General features: G+C 34.2%; 1 protein-coding gene across 2 annotated transcripts in view; it reads right to left on the bottom strand.

The window, feature by feature from the left end:
- Positions 1-10,704: 10,704 nt before the first annotated feature.
- LOC105197011 overlaps positions 10,705-18,008 on the bottom strand; it is a 255,685-nt gene continuing 248,381 nt past the window's right edge. For both annotated transcript variants that reach the window (XM_039447795.1, XM_039447796.1), the window contains 2 exons: positions 11,043-11,198; positions 10,705-10,925 (listed from right to left, as the gene is read on the bottom strand). In XM_039447795.1, coding sequence (XP_039303729.1) covers positions 10,840-10,925; positions 11,043-11,198 — 242 coding nt within the window. In that variant the 3' untranslated portion in view covers positions 10,705-10,839. The remainder of the gene's footprint in view (positions 10,926-11,042; positions 11,199-18,008) is intronic.

Raw genomic sequence — 18,008 nt, 5'->3', positions numbered from 1 at the left:
GAACTTCGACAGTCCTCATTCTGACGAAGACAACGATCTGTTTCCAACGCCTAGATTTATATCCAGATGAAATACAGAGTCGTAGGCTTGTATTCATAGTCGATCCTTGTATTTAAAATCGTCTTAAGTGCTGCCTTAAGATGTCATCAACTAATCAGAGTTGGTATTATCTTTTTAAATCATTACTTAACACAATCTTGAAATAAAAATCGACTATGAATGTCGGCCATAATAACAACGTAAGGATCATTATCACTTTAATTGTCACTTATAAGTGATAATTAATGTCACGATGATGTCTTTATAATTATGATTTGTATTTTATATAGGCTAATTTCCTGGCCGATTATGAATCAGTCGAAAGCTTGTATCAAGGATAAATTACTATTTGGAGCAAGCATAATCAATAAAACAAACTTTTTTTTGCATATCATGAATTTAAAGAAAAAGAAATATAGCAAATATATAATTTTAATAATATTAACAAATTTATCTTACATATCATTTCGTTTATGTTAAGCGTAAAATAGGTATAGAGAAAGAAAATCTTACGTGTACTTAACTCAAAATATTTCTTACAAATATAACTCGATAATAAAACTAACAATAAGTCTCTCTATTTATCGTTCCATTTATAATATTTTATTGATAACGATTTTCTATAAAGCGGTTTACAGATTATCAAAGCATATTATTATTGTAACTGAACTGACGTATCAGTTTGTAGTACGATATCTCAAGCACGTGGATACTAAAAATAACTATCCGATATATTCAAGAATGTACGTGTATACTTATACACTTTGACTATATAACTATGGACTGCTAGTTACCCCCACTTTTTCTATTCTCACAATGCTTTGCTGTGTCTTCAACATAACGCGCCTTCGACAGCTAAATGGTAGAAAATTAAAACACAAAGTCGCATTTTTTTGTACATTTTATTTATTTATTACAAATGCAATGGTTTTGAACTTGCTAAGGATAATAAAACAACGCAATGTCATATCATATTCCATCTTTCTCTTTCTTCCTATTTTAACAGCAAAATGCAACTTCGTGTTTCAATTTTCTGTTATTTAACCGTCGAAGGCGCGCGTTATGTTGAAGACAGCGTGAAATGGCCAACTGGGAGTCCATAGTTATATAGTCAAAGCTTATACGTACGTACGATGTTACAAAGTTATGTGATATTAATAAACTCCATGTTTTGAACAAAATGGAGATAATTCTTTGTTATTTAAAGAGGTTCTCCAGCTTAAAAAAAATGAAAAATAGTCTGTTAAGAATATAAAGATATAGGAATTTCCAACACTGTTTTCTACAAAATAATTAATAACAAACAAAATTTAATTAAATAAAAATTTGTTATTTAAAAATATTTTCTTTATAATATTGATAAATGTAGGTAATATAGAAGAAAGTAAAAAAATATTTAAACGTTTTCAATAAACAAATGTTTTCAACTATATAAACAAATCCAAAAATTAAATTTTCCAAAAGCATAATTTTCTTATCTTTAAACTACGGTTTGAACATAAGAAAATTTTGTTGCTTGAAAATTTTAATTTTTGAATTTGTTTAGTTGAAAATATTTGGATTTCTTTAGTTGAAAACATTTGTTTATTGAAAACATTTAAATATTTTTTTTATTTTTCTAAAAAATTTTTCTTTGATATCAATATTGAAGTCCTACACAATATATGTATGGTGTAGGACTTCAGTATTAATATCAAAGTCAGAAAAAATAGAAAAAGCACCGGTAATTTAGACGCAACAATTCTGTTATTCTTTTACGTCACAATTATGTTGTGATGTGATTTCAGTGTTCTACTGTTTATATTATATTAACTAAATCATTCGTACAGCACTAAAAAATTGCAGAAACATCTATGTATTGAAATATTGCATTTTAATAATGCATGAACATTGCGAAATGTATCTGCAATGTTATTGTAAGCTTGCAGCAAGTTAAAATATTCCTCAGAAATACGAAGGCAGTAATGTCACAGTGTAACGTATTTGTTATATTGAAACGCGTTACTATTTTGTAGAATGTTTCAAAAAACTCCGCACAAATCTATCGGGAAATGGATCCCGATAGATTTAAGGGGGGAACCTCGTGTAAACAACCGTTTTTTTCTCGAATTTTTCAAAAAAGTATGAAAAATATATGGAAAATATATGTAAAAATGACAAAGTATACGATAATATTTAATATTTAACTAATTAAAAATATTTTTTTTTTGTTGAAAAACTTCAGCATGGCACAGCAGTTGTCTGAAGTTTACTCCTCAAATTTGCGTCGGAAAACCATAGAGATATTACATATAGAGTAGAGAAGTCAGCCTCAAAAGTGACCCGTTGATAGAAAAAAACAGGAAACGAGAGCTTTAGTCTATCTCTCTCTTAATGGCGCTAGTACAACAAAGACAAGAATATAGGTCCTATCTTCTCTCTCTTTCTAACGGGGGGACATTTCCACTTACAGATTTGTTTATGGCTCCTCTACTCTATATGTAATATCTCTATGCGGAAAACGCCGAGGTCACAAAATTAATCTGAAACAAAAATTTCAAGAAAATGTCGTTAGTTTATGTAAAAACGTACAACATATACCTAAGTAATTAAAAAAATTCATAAAATTGCAAAAACGGTGACATAAACAAGAAAAAGCACTTTAAACAATTGTTAATAATTATTGTCTAAAGCAAAATATTAATGAACGGATAAGTATATGCTGGGGCCAGATAGTTGGAAAATAAGCATGTAAAATTTGAAGATGATCTGTCAAGTAGTTTTTGAGTTGCATTTTCCGGCGCGCAAAACTTAGCGTTTTGAGAAAAGCACGTTTAAAGTTTTTGTAAAGACAAAATTGCGAAAAATTGTAATTTATTTAAACTTACCTCGATTTTTGCTCAATCAGCAATTTCAGGACCATACAGCGAGTCTTCCTCTTCCTCAAAAGCCTGGACTTCAGCTATTTTTTCTGTTTTATTAGGTGCGCAACTAAGTTTCGCTGTTTTTCAATAGATGGCTCCAGCAGTAAGTGCTGGTTAATTTAGACATATCCAAAACGTCATGAATCAAGCTTAGACATATGGTAAACAAACCGCGTTGACATGTTAGTGATTTTGTTTTGGCATCATATACTTTTGATTGTGTGAAAATGTCTGATTTTGTGCCAAATAATCGTCATTTGCGGGAAGTGTTGATTTTCTTATTTCATTCAAAGAAAACGGCGGCTGAAGCGCATCGAGAGCTCCAAAAAGTTTACGGAGATGCTGCTCTAAGTGAAACAACGTGCCGTGATTGGTTCCGTCGCTTCAAAAACGGTGATTTTGATGTTGACGATCATTTGCGTGAAGGAAGGCCAAAAACATTCGAAAACGATGAATAAGCTGTTGAAACCGAACGAAATTATCACTAAGAAACGGTATCGACTTCAATTGATGCGACTGAGCCGAGCACTGCGCAAAAAATGGCCACAATAGAAGCAGAGGCACGACAAAGTGATTCTACTGCATGACAACGCTTGGCTTCATGTTAGCAAACCCGTTAAAACCTATGTGGAAACGCTCAAATGAGAAGTCCTACTCCACCCGCCATATTCCCCAGATATTGCGCCGTCCGATTATTACTTGTTCCGTTCGATGGCACATGGTCTGGCTGATCAGCAGTTTCGCTCATATAAAGACATCAAAAAATGGCTTGATTCGTGAATAGCATCAAAAGACGAACACAATAGTTTGAATGATTCATTTGTAACTATTTTCTCACAATAAAATTGCATTTTTATAAAAAAAAAAAAATAGCGAGAACTTAGTTGCGCACCTAATACGAGTAGTACGGGCTTTTTTTTGTTGAACTGAGGCTGCGGCGCTCCTGCCGTTCTACTCTGTGTTTGTCATAAGCGTCCGTGAATAACTTTGCTTGCTGACCAATTTGGATATTTATATCTTGCATTATTTGCAGTAAAAATGAAAACCCATCATTAAAAATGCCAGCAGCTAAGTAAGCAGCTATTTGAATTATTTTTGTGCCACAATTTAAATGCTTCGGCGCTAAACGCCAAACGGTCGCATTGAAGCTCTCATTGGCATTCTGAGTATAACTGTAATAATATTTTCCCTTTCCCCTTGCTAAACTTGTTTTAAAGATATACAATAGAAAGGGACTGAAAAACCAAGCGCTCAACAGATGCTTGTATACCTACGCGTTCCGGCCGACTCACCTTTCTTTGAATTAACACAAAAGGAAGTCTCTTATAACTTTCTAATGTCTTTTTCATATTTTTGAGATAATTTCCTAACAATTTCAGCAAAAAAGAACATAAAGAATCGATTTTAAACGAGGTTCCCCCCTTAAATAAAACTTTGAAAATTTGTAGTTTACGATTGTTGTTTACAGATCCTGATGAATTACTCCAACTTGATGCATTGAGCCGTTTGGGCTCTAGGGACAGTTAAAAGTAAGAAATAGGCGACTGTGTAGGAAATTACCTAATAATGCTTCTCTCTCTTATCCTCTCCCTACACCTTTTTCTCTCTTTTTCTCTCCCCTTTCTTTCTCCCCATGTGTATGTGTGTGTGCGTACGTACGTGCGTGCATTACAGCAGAGATGAGTACCGTACGGTTCATTTCCGCAGTATTTTACAATTCCAAAGCCTCTTTGTTGTGTGCGTGCAAATGTGTGTGTATGTGTGTGTGTGTGTGTGTGTGTGTGTGTGTGTGTAGGGGAGGGAGAATAGAACATTGAACTAATGTTCAAACATCAATAACATTTGGTATATTATCAGGATTTTCTTGCGGTGGCCTATTCGTTGCACCGCAAATAGTATAAAGAAACCTTAATGTCGGGTACCGAACATGTTCGTTTCATTGCGTTTTCAATAAACCATAAAACATTCGCTATGTATGTACCTAGAGTTTGAACACCGGATTTGCAAGTGCAGTAATAACCTTGGATGTGAGGACCGTCCTGAACATCCATTCGATCGTTTATATCATGATCGTTTGTCGATCGATATGATATCCATAATTGATATTTCGTTGCATTGCGAAATCGAGAATATATTCTAACTTTTATTAACCAGGTTGATTTTGGGTCGACAGACGATCATGATATAGATGATGGAATGGATGTTCAGTATGGTCCTCACATCCGAGGTTACTATTGCATTTGCAAATAAAATTCTGGAGACATGTGCACACATAGCGAGTGTGTTATGGTTTATTGGATACGTACGACACAAACATGTTCGGTACTCTTCATTGATACTCCTTTATACTGTTTGCGATGCAGCAAATAAGCTACAGCAAGAAGATAATATAATAAATGTTATTTATGTTTAAACATTAGTTTATTGTTGTACCTCCCCCCCCTACACACACACACGCACGCGCGCGCGCGCACACACACACACACACACACACATTCATACGCATACAGCAAAGAGGGTTTGGAGTCATAAAATACTACAGAAGTGACGAATGGTAGGGTTCTCATCTCTGCTGTAACGCACGCGCGCGCAGGCACACACACCCACATACACGGAAAAGGGAAGGGGAGAGAAAATGAGAGAAAGAGGAGTGGGTAGGGGATAGGACAGGGAGGCATTATCAAGTGATTTCCTACACGCAATCGCCTATTTCCTACTTTCAACTGTTCCTAGGACCCAAACGACTCTATGCATCAAGTTGGGGCAATGAGAGTTTTTTATCAAAACCATGTAAACTACAAATTTCCAAAGTTTCAATCAAATCTACCGGGACCCATTTTCCATAAGATTTGTGCGGGGTCCTTTACTAGATAAACTTTGAAAATATTTAAATAAATCCAAAAACAAGGAGGTAATCACTCTTGAATTCCGGTGTACAATCCACTAGAAGTCCGTTGAATTCTTTAAAGTTCGATAAAGTTTGCTGATGTCCGGCAATGTCCAGCGAAGTCCGTTGTAATCCGATGAAGTCCGAAGTTCACAAAGTCCGATGAAGTCCAATGTAGTTCGATAAAGTCCAACATAGTCCGATAAAGTCCATGAAATCTGCGAAGTCCGATGAAGTTCGGTAAAGTTCGGTGTAATCCGATGAAGTCCATGTAGTCCGGTGAAGTCAGTAAAGTCTTGAAATCCGAAGGTTGGTGTACACTTATTTTTCGAGTGGTTACCTCCTCGTCCAAAAAAGATAAAAGAAAACTTGTTGCAATTATATAACTTCACAATCTTTTTGAATTTAAAACTTGGATGAAAAGATTATTAATTTACAAAACTACAATTTTTGAGTGCAATTTTTTGCACAATCCAAATAAAGCAAAATATTTTAACAGAGCAAGAATCAACATCAAATTTTTCATGAAAATCGGTAAAAACGAGCGAGAAATTTTTGTTAAAAACTATTTATGAGAGTCTGCCATGAAAACTGAAACTGTGTACAAATAGATGGACGGTTTAGGAAAAAGCGTCAATGATGACTCGACACGAAAGGGTTGCCTTTCAATATTATGTGTTGATGAAAATATTTAAGGTGGGAGTTCGATTTTTCGAGTCAAAAATATTGATTTTTTTATTTTTACGGAATATTTTAGTTTAACATCTCAAGAATGTTTCCAGAAAATTTTATTTCAAAATTCGTAAAATCTCCGAAGTTATGAGTCAGTCTTAATTGACCCGAATGCAGTTATTAATGAATTTGATCATGAACCGCCACTACATGAACATGTCCAGCAAGCCATAAAATCAATTTTCAAAGATTTATCAAGGGAATTGTTAAAAAGATGATTGGGTGAAACTCAAAATAGTAACAAGTTTTCACTCTACTGCAATTCGTGACTAAATACCTTCATTGTGAATCAGAAATAATTTAAATTGCGGTTTATTTAGCAACCAAAACTTTTAATGAAGTTTTTTATGCTGTCTTAAAAACTATGACAAAAAAAGGAATAATTATAGAAAAAAAAGTCAAAATATATTTCAAAGAGCGAAATCAATGCCAGCTTGAAAGATTATTGCGACGAAGCCTCAAGGCCCCAAAAGAAGTTCGGATAGAACGAAAAAACAAACAAATCAATCCCACGAAGAAGAGGAAGAACTGCTATATGACTCTGGAATATTTGATAAATTAAACTTAACACTTTAAATGCTGTTTTCTCGAAACAGCATTTTTGCGGCGGGGGGGGAGGGGAGGGCATGATATTTTTATAACTACTAAATCTTCAAATTTAGCCTGCATGTTCAGTAAACATTACTTTATCGTTTGATGAACCAGAATATTGATAGGTTACATACTTTTTTTACATAATAAAAATGGACGAATTTTTATAGTAAAAACAATAATTTTGATTTGAAAATTAATAACTTTTGCAATAATTTTTGTTTTAATTCTTGTTCACTAAACTGTGTAACGATGCACCTCCGCACCGTTCCTCCTGGGGCCACGAACCGCCCCCCTGTCCGGCCGAACACCCGCCGGACAGGCAAACAGGCGCTATGCGCCGATAAACGCCTCAGACACGCGTGCGCGAACGGTCCAGCAAACGCGCCGTTAATCGTACGAACTCCGCGCGCACGCGCATTAAGCCGCACGCTCCTGGCGTTGGAACAACAAAAAGGCGTACGCGCAAGCGAGAGCGCAATACCGACCGATCTCAGAGCAGCGGGGATGCTGTATTCCGAAAAGAACCGAACTCCACCCGAGCATCCCCGACCTTCCGAGATCAGGGTATAAAAGGCGGACGATCTCATAGAGAGACCGACTCTTTCCCGGTCCAGCCTCCGAGCCAGACCAAAGGAAATCCGTGTGGTAGAGCGAGCTCTGTCACCGTTGAGAGATCTCAGCAATTTTCGATTCCGTCTTCCTAGTACCCGTGGAATCCGAGCGGTAGAGCGAGCTCTGCCACTGTCGAGAGATCTCGACGATTCCGCCGAAATCCGTCTCCAACCCAGAGTCCGCGGTGACGACTGCCTCCCCGGGGGTAGAGTGATCTTTGCCTCCATCGAAAGATCTCGAGGCAGCCGGCACCGGCGTACGAGCGGGCATTTCCTACTAAGGGAATTCCGAAGAGCACCTGTCGCGAGATCGAATTCCGGGAACACCGGCGCGCCGTCCGAACAGCGTCCCCGTCCGCACGCACCGTGGGCCACGAAACCACGAGGAAGTAAACACCGCGCAGACTCCGCGAGCGCGACAAAGACAACGCTACCGCGCAGTTCTCTCGCACCGGTCGCGAGCCGAGAAGAAAGAAACCGAGCACTGTAAATACCCGTCCTTGTACATACCGCGTTTCTCTAGTTTTAGGTCACACCGCCGTTCATATAAATACCGCGTATGCTTGTATGTAGTATTTTTATTTCCTATAATAAAATTTTATCTGTTCTTACGCACGCCTGATCTCAGATTTAATTTACCCGGCAACCTCTCTTCGAGCCCTGGCTTTCCTGAGCTCGTCCGTGCTCGGACAAACACAGGTTGTTACAACTGAAACTACAGGTGTATAAAGTAAACGCCGTTTTGTTTTTCTGTTTCAAATTATCTGAAAGATCAATAACGTGCACACCAGTAGATGAAGAACTTTATGCAGCATAATATTCAATCATATATAACTTTTCTATTTATAACTAAAAATTAACAAAAAAAGCTATATGTTTTTAAAAAATTAATAAAAACATGATGCAAATTTCAAATTAATTGAATAGTTAGTTTATGAAAAAAAAATTCCTAAATTTTACTATGTTTTGAATCAAAAATCCGAATTCTCCCCTTAACGTATTTACGATTTGATAATGTTAGATCGTTATATTTAAATCGCTATTGAGCTGGGAATTGGTAAAAATAGTGTTCAAATAATTTTAAAAAAAGATTTAAATGATTCTCATGCGTTCTCACACTCGGCGCTCATTATTCACAAGTTTTTTGCAAAAAATCACATGATTATCATGGATAACTCTCCCTAATCGTCCCCTGCGATGTTTTTTGTTTCTTAAAGTGAAAACGATGCAGAGTATACATTTTAACGATGTGGAGAGCATCAAACATGAAACAACGAGACTCCTGAAGAACCTTCAGAAGTTGCAGTACTGTTTTCAACGAAGGAAGAAGCATTGGGCCAAGTACACTCAGTCAGAGGAAAAATACTTTGACCACGTTTTCGTTGCAGAATAATTAAAATTAAATTTTTATTTAATTTAGTGCATGAACTTTTCATCCATACTTTGCATCCTATATATAAGAAAATTATTATTATTATTTTTTTTTTTTTTTTATGAAATCTATTAAGGGAAGAGGTAGGGCAAGAAACAAGATGGTGAGATAAAGCAGGTATCCTCTGTACCGCGAAATTCAAATACAGGAATTACAATTAAGCATATGCATTAGATGTGGCGTTACAAATTACCCATAAGCTAGCAAAGTGACAGTTGAGTTATTAAGTTAGACGATAATTTATATTTTTTTGCAATTTTCTTTTGATTTTATCTCTCATTTTTTCAATTGCGATATTAATATTAAATTATAATATACTTTTAAAGTATATCCTATCTTGCCTGCGGGGATACCTCGTCTTATTCTTCCCATGGAGCAAACTGGGGAGAAATACATTTTTTTATTTTTTAAAATAAAGTTTATAATTCTTTGAAGATTTTATATAATAATAATGTTATTAAATAATTGACATCCAATGAATATTTAAGAAGTTAAAATAATTTGTTAATTAAGAAAATCTAGTTAGACACCAATAGCAGACATGGCTCATGTTTAAGATCAGCAACTGTCATATATTAAAGAGTTTTTTATTTTTCACGAAGGACATGTGGTAAGAGAAGCAACTCCTCTATTTAACATAGAAAGGAATAAGACAAAAAGGACTACTACCAACTTAACATATTTAAAATTAAATTTATAATTTAACATATTTTATATCAAAAATGTTTGATTTTTAGATTACACAATAATTATTTTTTGGTATTAGAAAGAAGAAACATTAATAGCTTGTATAATTATGTAATATCTCAATTATAACATAGAATATAAAGTTATCATCATTACCATTTCTGAACAGTGGACTTATTGAACTTGTGACATCATAACGTTACGTTATTGCTAATTGAAAGTTTGAATTTACGTATGTAATATAATGTATAGACAATGGAAAGAAAATATTCTTACTGAACAACAATATTAAAAACGCCTCAAACAAGATGCAAGACAAAGAAGAAAAAATTAATAATAATGAAAATGTTGTATTAGATGAATCTGTCTTGAAAGGTTGTCAAATTGTGAAACTAAAAGTGTTAGCAAAAAAATTAATTTAAATTTTTTGTAAGGAGATATAATAGTGTTACGCCCGGTATAGGGGTGTATTATGTTATAAACGTCTTTTGTCTATGAGTGGCGATGTTCGTGTTGTTGAGGTCTGAAGCCTTGTTTTGGTGATAGACGTGTAGAATAAACGTTGGAGTTTTTCAAAGATTCTGCTTTATTATTTATCGCACGCGAGTGCCTTTTGTGTGAGAGCGCGCGAGAGTGTTTGTGTAACCGACGGACGTAACAATATTAAGTTTCTTAAACATTGAGAAAGAACTAAGATTTTGCTTAATATCTATTTCCTTCATTCAGTGTCAAAAATGTTTGTTACTTAACTAAAGTGCCGACTGATAAGATGTATAAAAATCTTACAGAAAGGAAAAAGTACACGTATATAAGCAATACTAAAGCCGTGATTGGTAATCTTTTTACTCCAGCATTAATTTTTTACATTCTATATACCATACACACACACACACACACACAATACAAATATATTATACATACAATGATTATATATATTTGACTTAATATAAAAAGTTATATTATTTTATTTACTATTACTAGAAATGCTAGGAATATATCTGATATCAATGAGATAGATGCGCTACGGTGGATGTTGAAGTCTGTAACAAATATTGATCATAATATTAATTACAATTATTAATTGAGAAACAATAATTGTTCAAGTTACCATTTAACTGCAATGTTATTTATTTACTATATAAATTCAATAAAATTACTTTTGTCGTCCAGATCCCGTACGCCGCATTGTCGATATCCTAATGTACTTTTTCTTTTTGTTGGTATGTATCCGGGTATGTATAAACTGGGAGCTTCAAGTTTGCCATTGGACATAAGTCTACTAAAGTCTTGTTCTAATTTATTGGCAATGGGACCTGAAAAATTAAAAAATAAAAATATAATCAACAATTATGATAAGTGAAAGTATATCAATATACGTATGCACTGTAGAAGAATATGTAAAATTATATAAAAATAATAAATATCTAACAGCGGTGGACTTAGAAAATTAAATATATAAAGGTAATACCAATATAGAGCAAATTCTGTTTATTTTTGTGTAATATTATATAATATTATACATATTATATTATATTATATTATTTAACAAAATTAGCAACGTTAACATTTTGGTCTTATAGTTTAGACCATCCTCAGTATATTTGAGTTAGTAATAATTATAGTGATAATTACAATTTACAAGACACATGGTCACAGACACATGGTCAATTAACTATTAATGGTTACTATAGAGTGATTTACGTAAAGATTGCTACACATATTACCATTAGGACTGCGTTCGGGAATACACACCGAGTGCCTTGGAGTGTTGTTTTATCTTTTTGATCACTGAATGCTAAACAAGAATAAAATGATACTCGGAAGCACTCGGTGTGTATTCCCGAACGCAACCTAGATCATCTGTGTTCTCCTTGTTCACGATATTCTAGTAATCAAAGAAAACTGAAGCATAATGTATTTCAATATGTTATGTACTGTCTCGGGTCAAATAAAACATTCTCCAAAAAAATATTCTCAATATTATTTAATTTTTATTACTTAATTTACCAAGGTTAGACGACGTGAATCCGTCTATGGAGAGGGAGAGAGAGAGAGAGAGAGAAAGAGAGAGAGAGAGAGAGAGAAAGAGAGATTGATTGATTGATTGATTGACCTTTATTTTAGCTTTTACAGATATTTCTTGTACACAATTATTATACATACTCGTACATTAACTATATATTAACATTAACTGATATATATATTCTTTTAACAATCTCTTAAACGCTATTAATTCTCTACATTGCTTTATCATAGTGGGTAACAAATTATACATTTTTATACTTTCATAAAAAAAGCTTTTTTGAGTACTTCTAGTTTTACGGAAAGTTGCTACTAAGTTTCCTGTCTGCTTCCTTTGACTACCGCATTCTCCTCCTACTATCTCTATTTTATTGTTTAACGCCTCCGAAGCCATGCCATTTAATATTTTAAAAATAAATACATTAACGTTATAACATAACCGTTGCCTTACAGACATGAACTGTAAGGCATGTATTCAATTTTGGTAAATCTATTGCACTGTAGAATTATTCTAATGGCACGGTTTTGAGTTATCTGAATTTTTTCAATTGCGTTTCACCTATCTCAACTAATAAAGTGGCACAGTACTCGAAATGAGATGCTATGATGGACTTATACACAATACATTTAGTATATGCTGATACAAAATTACCTATTCTATTTAAAAAGCTAGTCTTTTTCCCTATTTTCCTAAGTATATAATCGCAGTGATCCTGAAATCTAAGTTTATCGTCTAGTATTATACCTAAATATTTCATGGTACCCGTTCTATTTTGATTCCATCCAGACACTTCACGGCAGTATTACCTCTTAATTCTTTTCTAATATTTCTAACTATATTTTGTTTTATCTGCGTTCATTTTTAACTTATTTATATTCATCCAACGTTCAATTACATTAAAAGCCATATTCATTTTTATTTCTACATCCATACTACTTTTTTCACTTACATATATAAGCGTGTCATCTGCAAACATTTTTATATTGCACCCTTCTGGACAGACTTCAATTATATTATTTATATACATTATAAATAGCAAAGGTCCTAGTACTGAACCTTGTGGCACTCCATATTCTGTAGGCAATAATTTAGACCATATCTGATTGAATCGTACCTGTTGTTTCCTATTATTTAAGTATGATTTGAACCACTCGGCACTCTAAGGTCATTCCTCTAATTCCGTATTGATACATTTTTTCTAACAATCTTTCTCTATCTATTGTTTCAAATGCTCTCTTAAAATCCATGAAGATAACTTCTACTATTTTTCCTTTGCTCACTATTAATTTGCATTCGTCTATGATTGAATCGCTGTTTCACACGAATAATATTTTCTAAATCCCGCCTGATGCTTTGTTATAATACCGTTTGATTCCAAATATATTTCAAGTTGTTCTTTTACTACTAATTCTAGCATTTTTTCATATATTGGTAACATATTAATAGGCCTATATTCGCTCGCTTTTTTGGCTTTATCTATCTTTGGGATCGGTATTATAGTAGAGGTTTTCCAACCTTCCGGACAGTGACCTTCTCTTAAAGAATTATTTATTAAAATCGCAAATTCTTCTTTTATTACAGAAAAAACTACCTTCAATATATCACTAGTTATTCCCTCTTCCGTACCTTTCTTTTTTGGTAATCCATAACTATTTCTTCTAACTGCTCTAGTGTAACAACCTCAAAACTTGCCATAATTCCTTTGTTCTCGATAGTATAGTTTTCTTATTTATATTCATCCAAAATTCAATTATATCACTGCCGGGTCTATCTACCTTTATAGAGTTTACTATACTATTAATACTTTGTATATAATATAAATTAAATTTATCGGCTATATTGCACTGTTCAGTATCGCCTAAAATCTCAAAATTTATACTTCCTACTTCCTTTATAATTATTGGTTTGCCACTAATTACTTTTTTCAAGGTTCTCCATATAGTCGTAGGATTTTCTTTATTAAAATCTATCATACTTTCGTAATATTCTTTCTTTTTTTCCCTGATTAATTTTAGTACTCCATTTCTTTCAATTTTATACTGTGACCAATTTTGTTTGGTATTGTTATACAATGCTTTCCTGTATGTCTTATCCCTTCTATCCGTAGCCTCTCTTATCTCATCTGAGAACCATTTTTTCCCCTCCCATACTTTTGGAATCCTAAACTTTTTCTTCGGTGCCATTACATTTAACGCATCTACTATATTGTTAACAAATTTTTTCGTTCTTTTACTCACACCCATACATTCACATTGCCATCCCTGACTTTCCTGTAATTTGTTTTTTATTAATATAACAAATTCAACTTTATTGAACTCTTTTCTAGCGCTAAATTCCCTGTATTTACTTTCAATTTTACTCACATTCTACTTTCAACCATGCATGGTCCGTAATCTTAGGTTCATGAATTACTTGTACTATTGTATTATTCTTAGAGAAAATTAAATCTATAATTGTCTGACTGTCTTTCGTAACTCTCGTCGGTTTGTTCACATACTGTTTCATACCCAAGATTAACATTGTCTCTTGCAATTTCTTTGCATAAAACAAGTCCGTTATAAGATCTATATTAAAATTTCCTATTACCATGCATTCTCCCTTTATTATTAACTTCTCTACTATATTCTCACAAAATCTCATGAAATCCCCGTGCGATGCGCTTGGTGAGTGATATATTATCATTATCACTCCTTTATAAAGTTTTTCTTTCATTTCTATCGCAGCACACCAGCAATTTGATTCTAACTTTTTTATTAATACTACTTCATATCTAATATCGTCTCTTATCTGCATAATAACTCCTGTGTTCCTATTTTCGCCATCACATCTAACTACAATGTAACCCGGCACATTTACTTCACTGTCTTTTATCTCACTAATCAGCCTGGTCTCCGACACCGCTATCATCACAGGATTTATCCTCTTCATAACCTGATGCTGAAATTTGTCTATATGCACTGATAAACTTTGCGCATTTGTATACATAATTATTTCTTCTTTTATTGGTAGTTGTTATTTTGTATTCTCCCAACCTGCTCTCCTCTTCTCTTCCTGTAACGTGATCTTAAAAGTCGGACATTCTCGACTGATGGCTTTATGTTCGTCACTTATCTTTAGATTGTATGTATTATTTTTGAACATACAATTCACACATTTGCTTTCCGTCGTTGTGCAAACACGCGAGCTATGATTCCCTGCGCATTTGCAGCATGTTTCTTCTCTCGTACAATTTTTAGCAATGTGGAAATACCCCCAGCATTTAAAACATCTTTTGATGTCTGACGTGATCACTGACGTGATTAAATACAGGACAGTTCTTCCGTCCTGTATTTAGTTTTGATTTCTTCAATATCAGCTCGTGCGTCTCTTTATTTCCTTCATCAATTATTATTGATCCTTCTTCATTTCCTCTTTTTTGATTTTTACTCTTTTCTATAATCATTCTCTTCACAATTCGCACATTTATCTGTATCTATTTTAGTCTGCTTCTTAATCGTATTTATAGTTTATTAACATTTAAGTTCATCTCTTCTAAATTTATGTTAACAATTTTTACTTTTGGTTTTGATTGAGACGACTCCAGCACTTTATAATTCTCTTTCAGTTTAGCTTGTACTGTCTCTTTCAATTTTTTCACCTCTTCTCCAATTTCACAACCCATAATTACTACTCCTTTGCTTCCTTTCTTTAATTTCATTATTCCCATTGCCATATTTTTTATATCTACCTTCTCTTTTATTATTTTTTTCGTGTCTTCACTCTCCTGTTGCAATTTTGGTTTAACAATTATAACGTTTTCTTTCTTCTTTTCTTTAACTGCTTCACTGTAGCTTCTCTATGGTCCTTTCTTTGATCCATATGCTGCTCCCTGTATCATTTTCTTCAAGTTTTCCAGTTCTTGACATTTCTTAATTCTTCTTGAATTACTTCTTTAATCATTATTTTAATTTCATTTTTACGCACCGCTTCATCTTTTATTTTATTTTACAGCTCTTATAATCCAATCTATTTTTTAATTAATACCTGACCCTTTACTTCCACTGTTCATTGCTGTAACCACTCTTGTAGACCCTACAGATCCTGTCGATGATGTCCTATCTCTTCCTGTCGGTGTTGGTACTTTCTTAATATTAATCAAAAATTCCTCAAATGGGCCTTTACACAGCACGTACTCTTGGTTTCTATCAGGAATTTTATGCTTAATTACACATCCTGGAGAGTAAAAAAGATTCGGGCAAGTTTTGCATTTAACAACTTTGCTCTTAATTGCCTTCCTACATGCTAAGCATCGGTATTCTGCATATTCCTCGTCCATTCTGATAATTATCGGCCGAAACCGTTAATATAAGCATAAGCGATCCATCACTGTGATCCACTTACACACGTCTATTACAGCACTATTGTATCCACGTATAATGTCTACTGTCTTGTAAGACTTCGATGTCCCGAACAATAATTTCACTGCTCACATTCACAGATCGCCATATCCCGGCTAGATAACTTTTACAGCTATCCCCGGTCTATGGCGGCGTAAGTCAAACAACTTATTTTACGTCTTTTCTCACTTTAAACCACTCAAAAGTTATTACATTTACAGAACAACTCTCGACACGTCTTCTCCTCACGCGCACGCGCGCGCGCGAGAGAGAGAGAGAGAGAGAGAGAGCGCATTCTCTAACGCACGCACATACATACACACTGTTGTTGCAAAAATAAAGAAAAACTCTAGCACGCACTAATGCCCTCTTTACCAAAAGTAATTGATTTTTAAGCAAACTACAAGGCGCGATTTACAAACGCATGAACTATATAATACAATAATATGCAATCTAAAAATGTGATGGGTTCTAATTGCGATTTATGCAATTTTTAAATACAATGTTGCTAGAAATTTTATTTATTAGGAACGGTGAATGTGCTTTCTGGTATCAAATAATTTTCTGTGTTTGAACTTTTTATTAATGTTCAAGATTTAATACTGATATAGAATGATATAAACAATACAAAACTTAGATTCCACCGTTATGATTGGCAAGAGTGGTGTCATTGTTGTTCTGAGTATTTAGAAATTACAGTGCACGTGCTGTGATACTTTGTAGTTAATTGCTAATTGCTATTCTGTATTTGTATAATAACTAAATAAAGATTCTATGGTACTTATCTCTTACTCTCTCTCTCTCTCTCTCTCTCTCTCTCTCTCTCTCTCTCTCTGTTCACCGCTCTCTCGTTGTGATATCTGTCGTTTACTCTCTTTGTTCGCCGCTCGCTCGCACGCTTCATCGCTCGCTCGTTTATTTCGTCTGGATGATAGAAAAGTTCCCGAAAGAAAGAACAGGCAATCTACGCGCACACCTATCTCCCACCAATATTTTGTCAACGCGCCATCTCATCGACAGCAGTCGATTTACTTATTTTATTTCGACAAGCCCGCGAGATCTGATTTGATATCAACTTGTAACTTGTGCAAAATTATTTCCTTCAACACACTCTCTTAATTTTGCACGGAGACAAGTACGGAGCTACTGCACAAGATTCTTTTTATATTTTTCAAACTTTTGCTTATTCAACGGTTTGGTGAGAGTGTCTGCCATTTGCGTGTCAGTTGGGCAATAATTTTATAATTTTCCGTTTAACAAGATCATGTGCAAATCGGTATTTTACATCTATATGTTTTAACCGTCTGTTGATCTTCATTAGTGATGATGATTAGACTCCATTAGTGATCAGCATCATCGCACTCTGATTGTCTACATTAAGCTCTATTGTAATTTTCTTATCTAGTAATTTCTCAAACAGGATTTTTAAAGTTTCTTGCAGCATTTCGCTGCCGCCACATACTCCGCTTCAGTACTGGAAAGTGCTATAATCGATTGTTTCTTTGAGCACCATGTTATGGCTCCGCCTGCGTAGAAGATGACATTTCTTGTGGTATTACGTCTTGTCTCCGTGTCACCGCATCACAATATGCCTCAAGTATATCGTCGTGTCTGTTGTTACAATATACAATTTCTTGTTTTATGTTTTTGCTGAAGTACTTCAAGATATGTTTTACATCGTTAATGTTTTCCTGTAAATGACTTTCTGTATACCTGTTGTTATA

This window comes from Solenopsis invicta, chromosome 4 (assembly GCF_016802725.1).
Source record: "Solenopsis invicta isolate M01_SB chromosome 4, UNIL_Sinv_3.0, whole genome shotgun sequence".
In the NCBI taxonomy this organism is placed as follows: domain Eukaryota; kingdom Metazoa; phylum Arthropoda; class Insecta; order Hymenoptera; family Formicidae; genus Solenopsis; species Solenopsis invicta.
The sequence above is the reverse complement of the archived record's forward strand: the minus strand, read 5'-3'. Positions and strand labels throughout refer to the sequence as shown.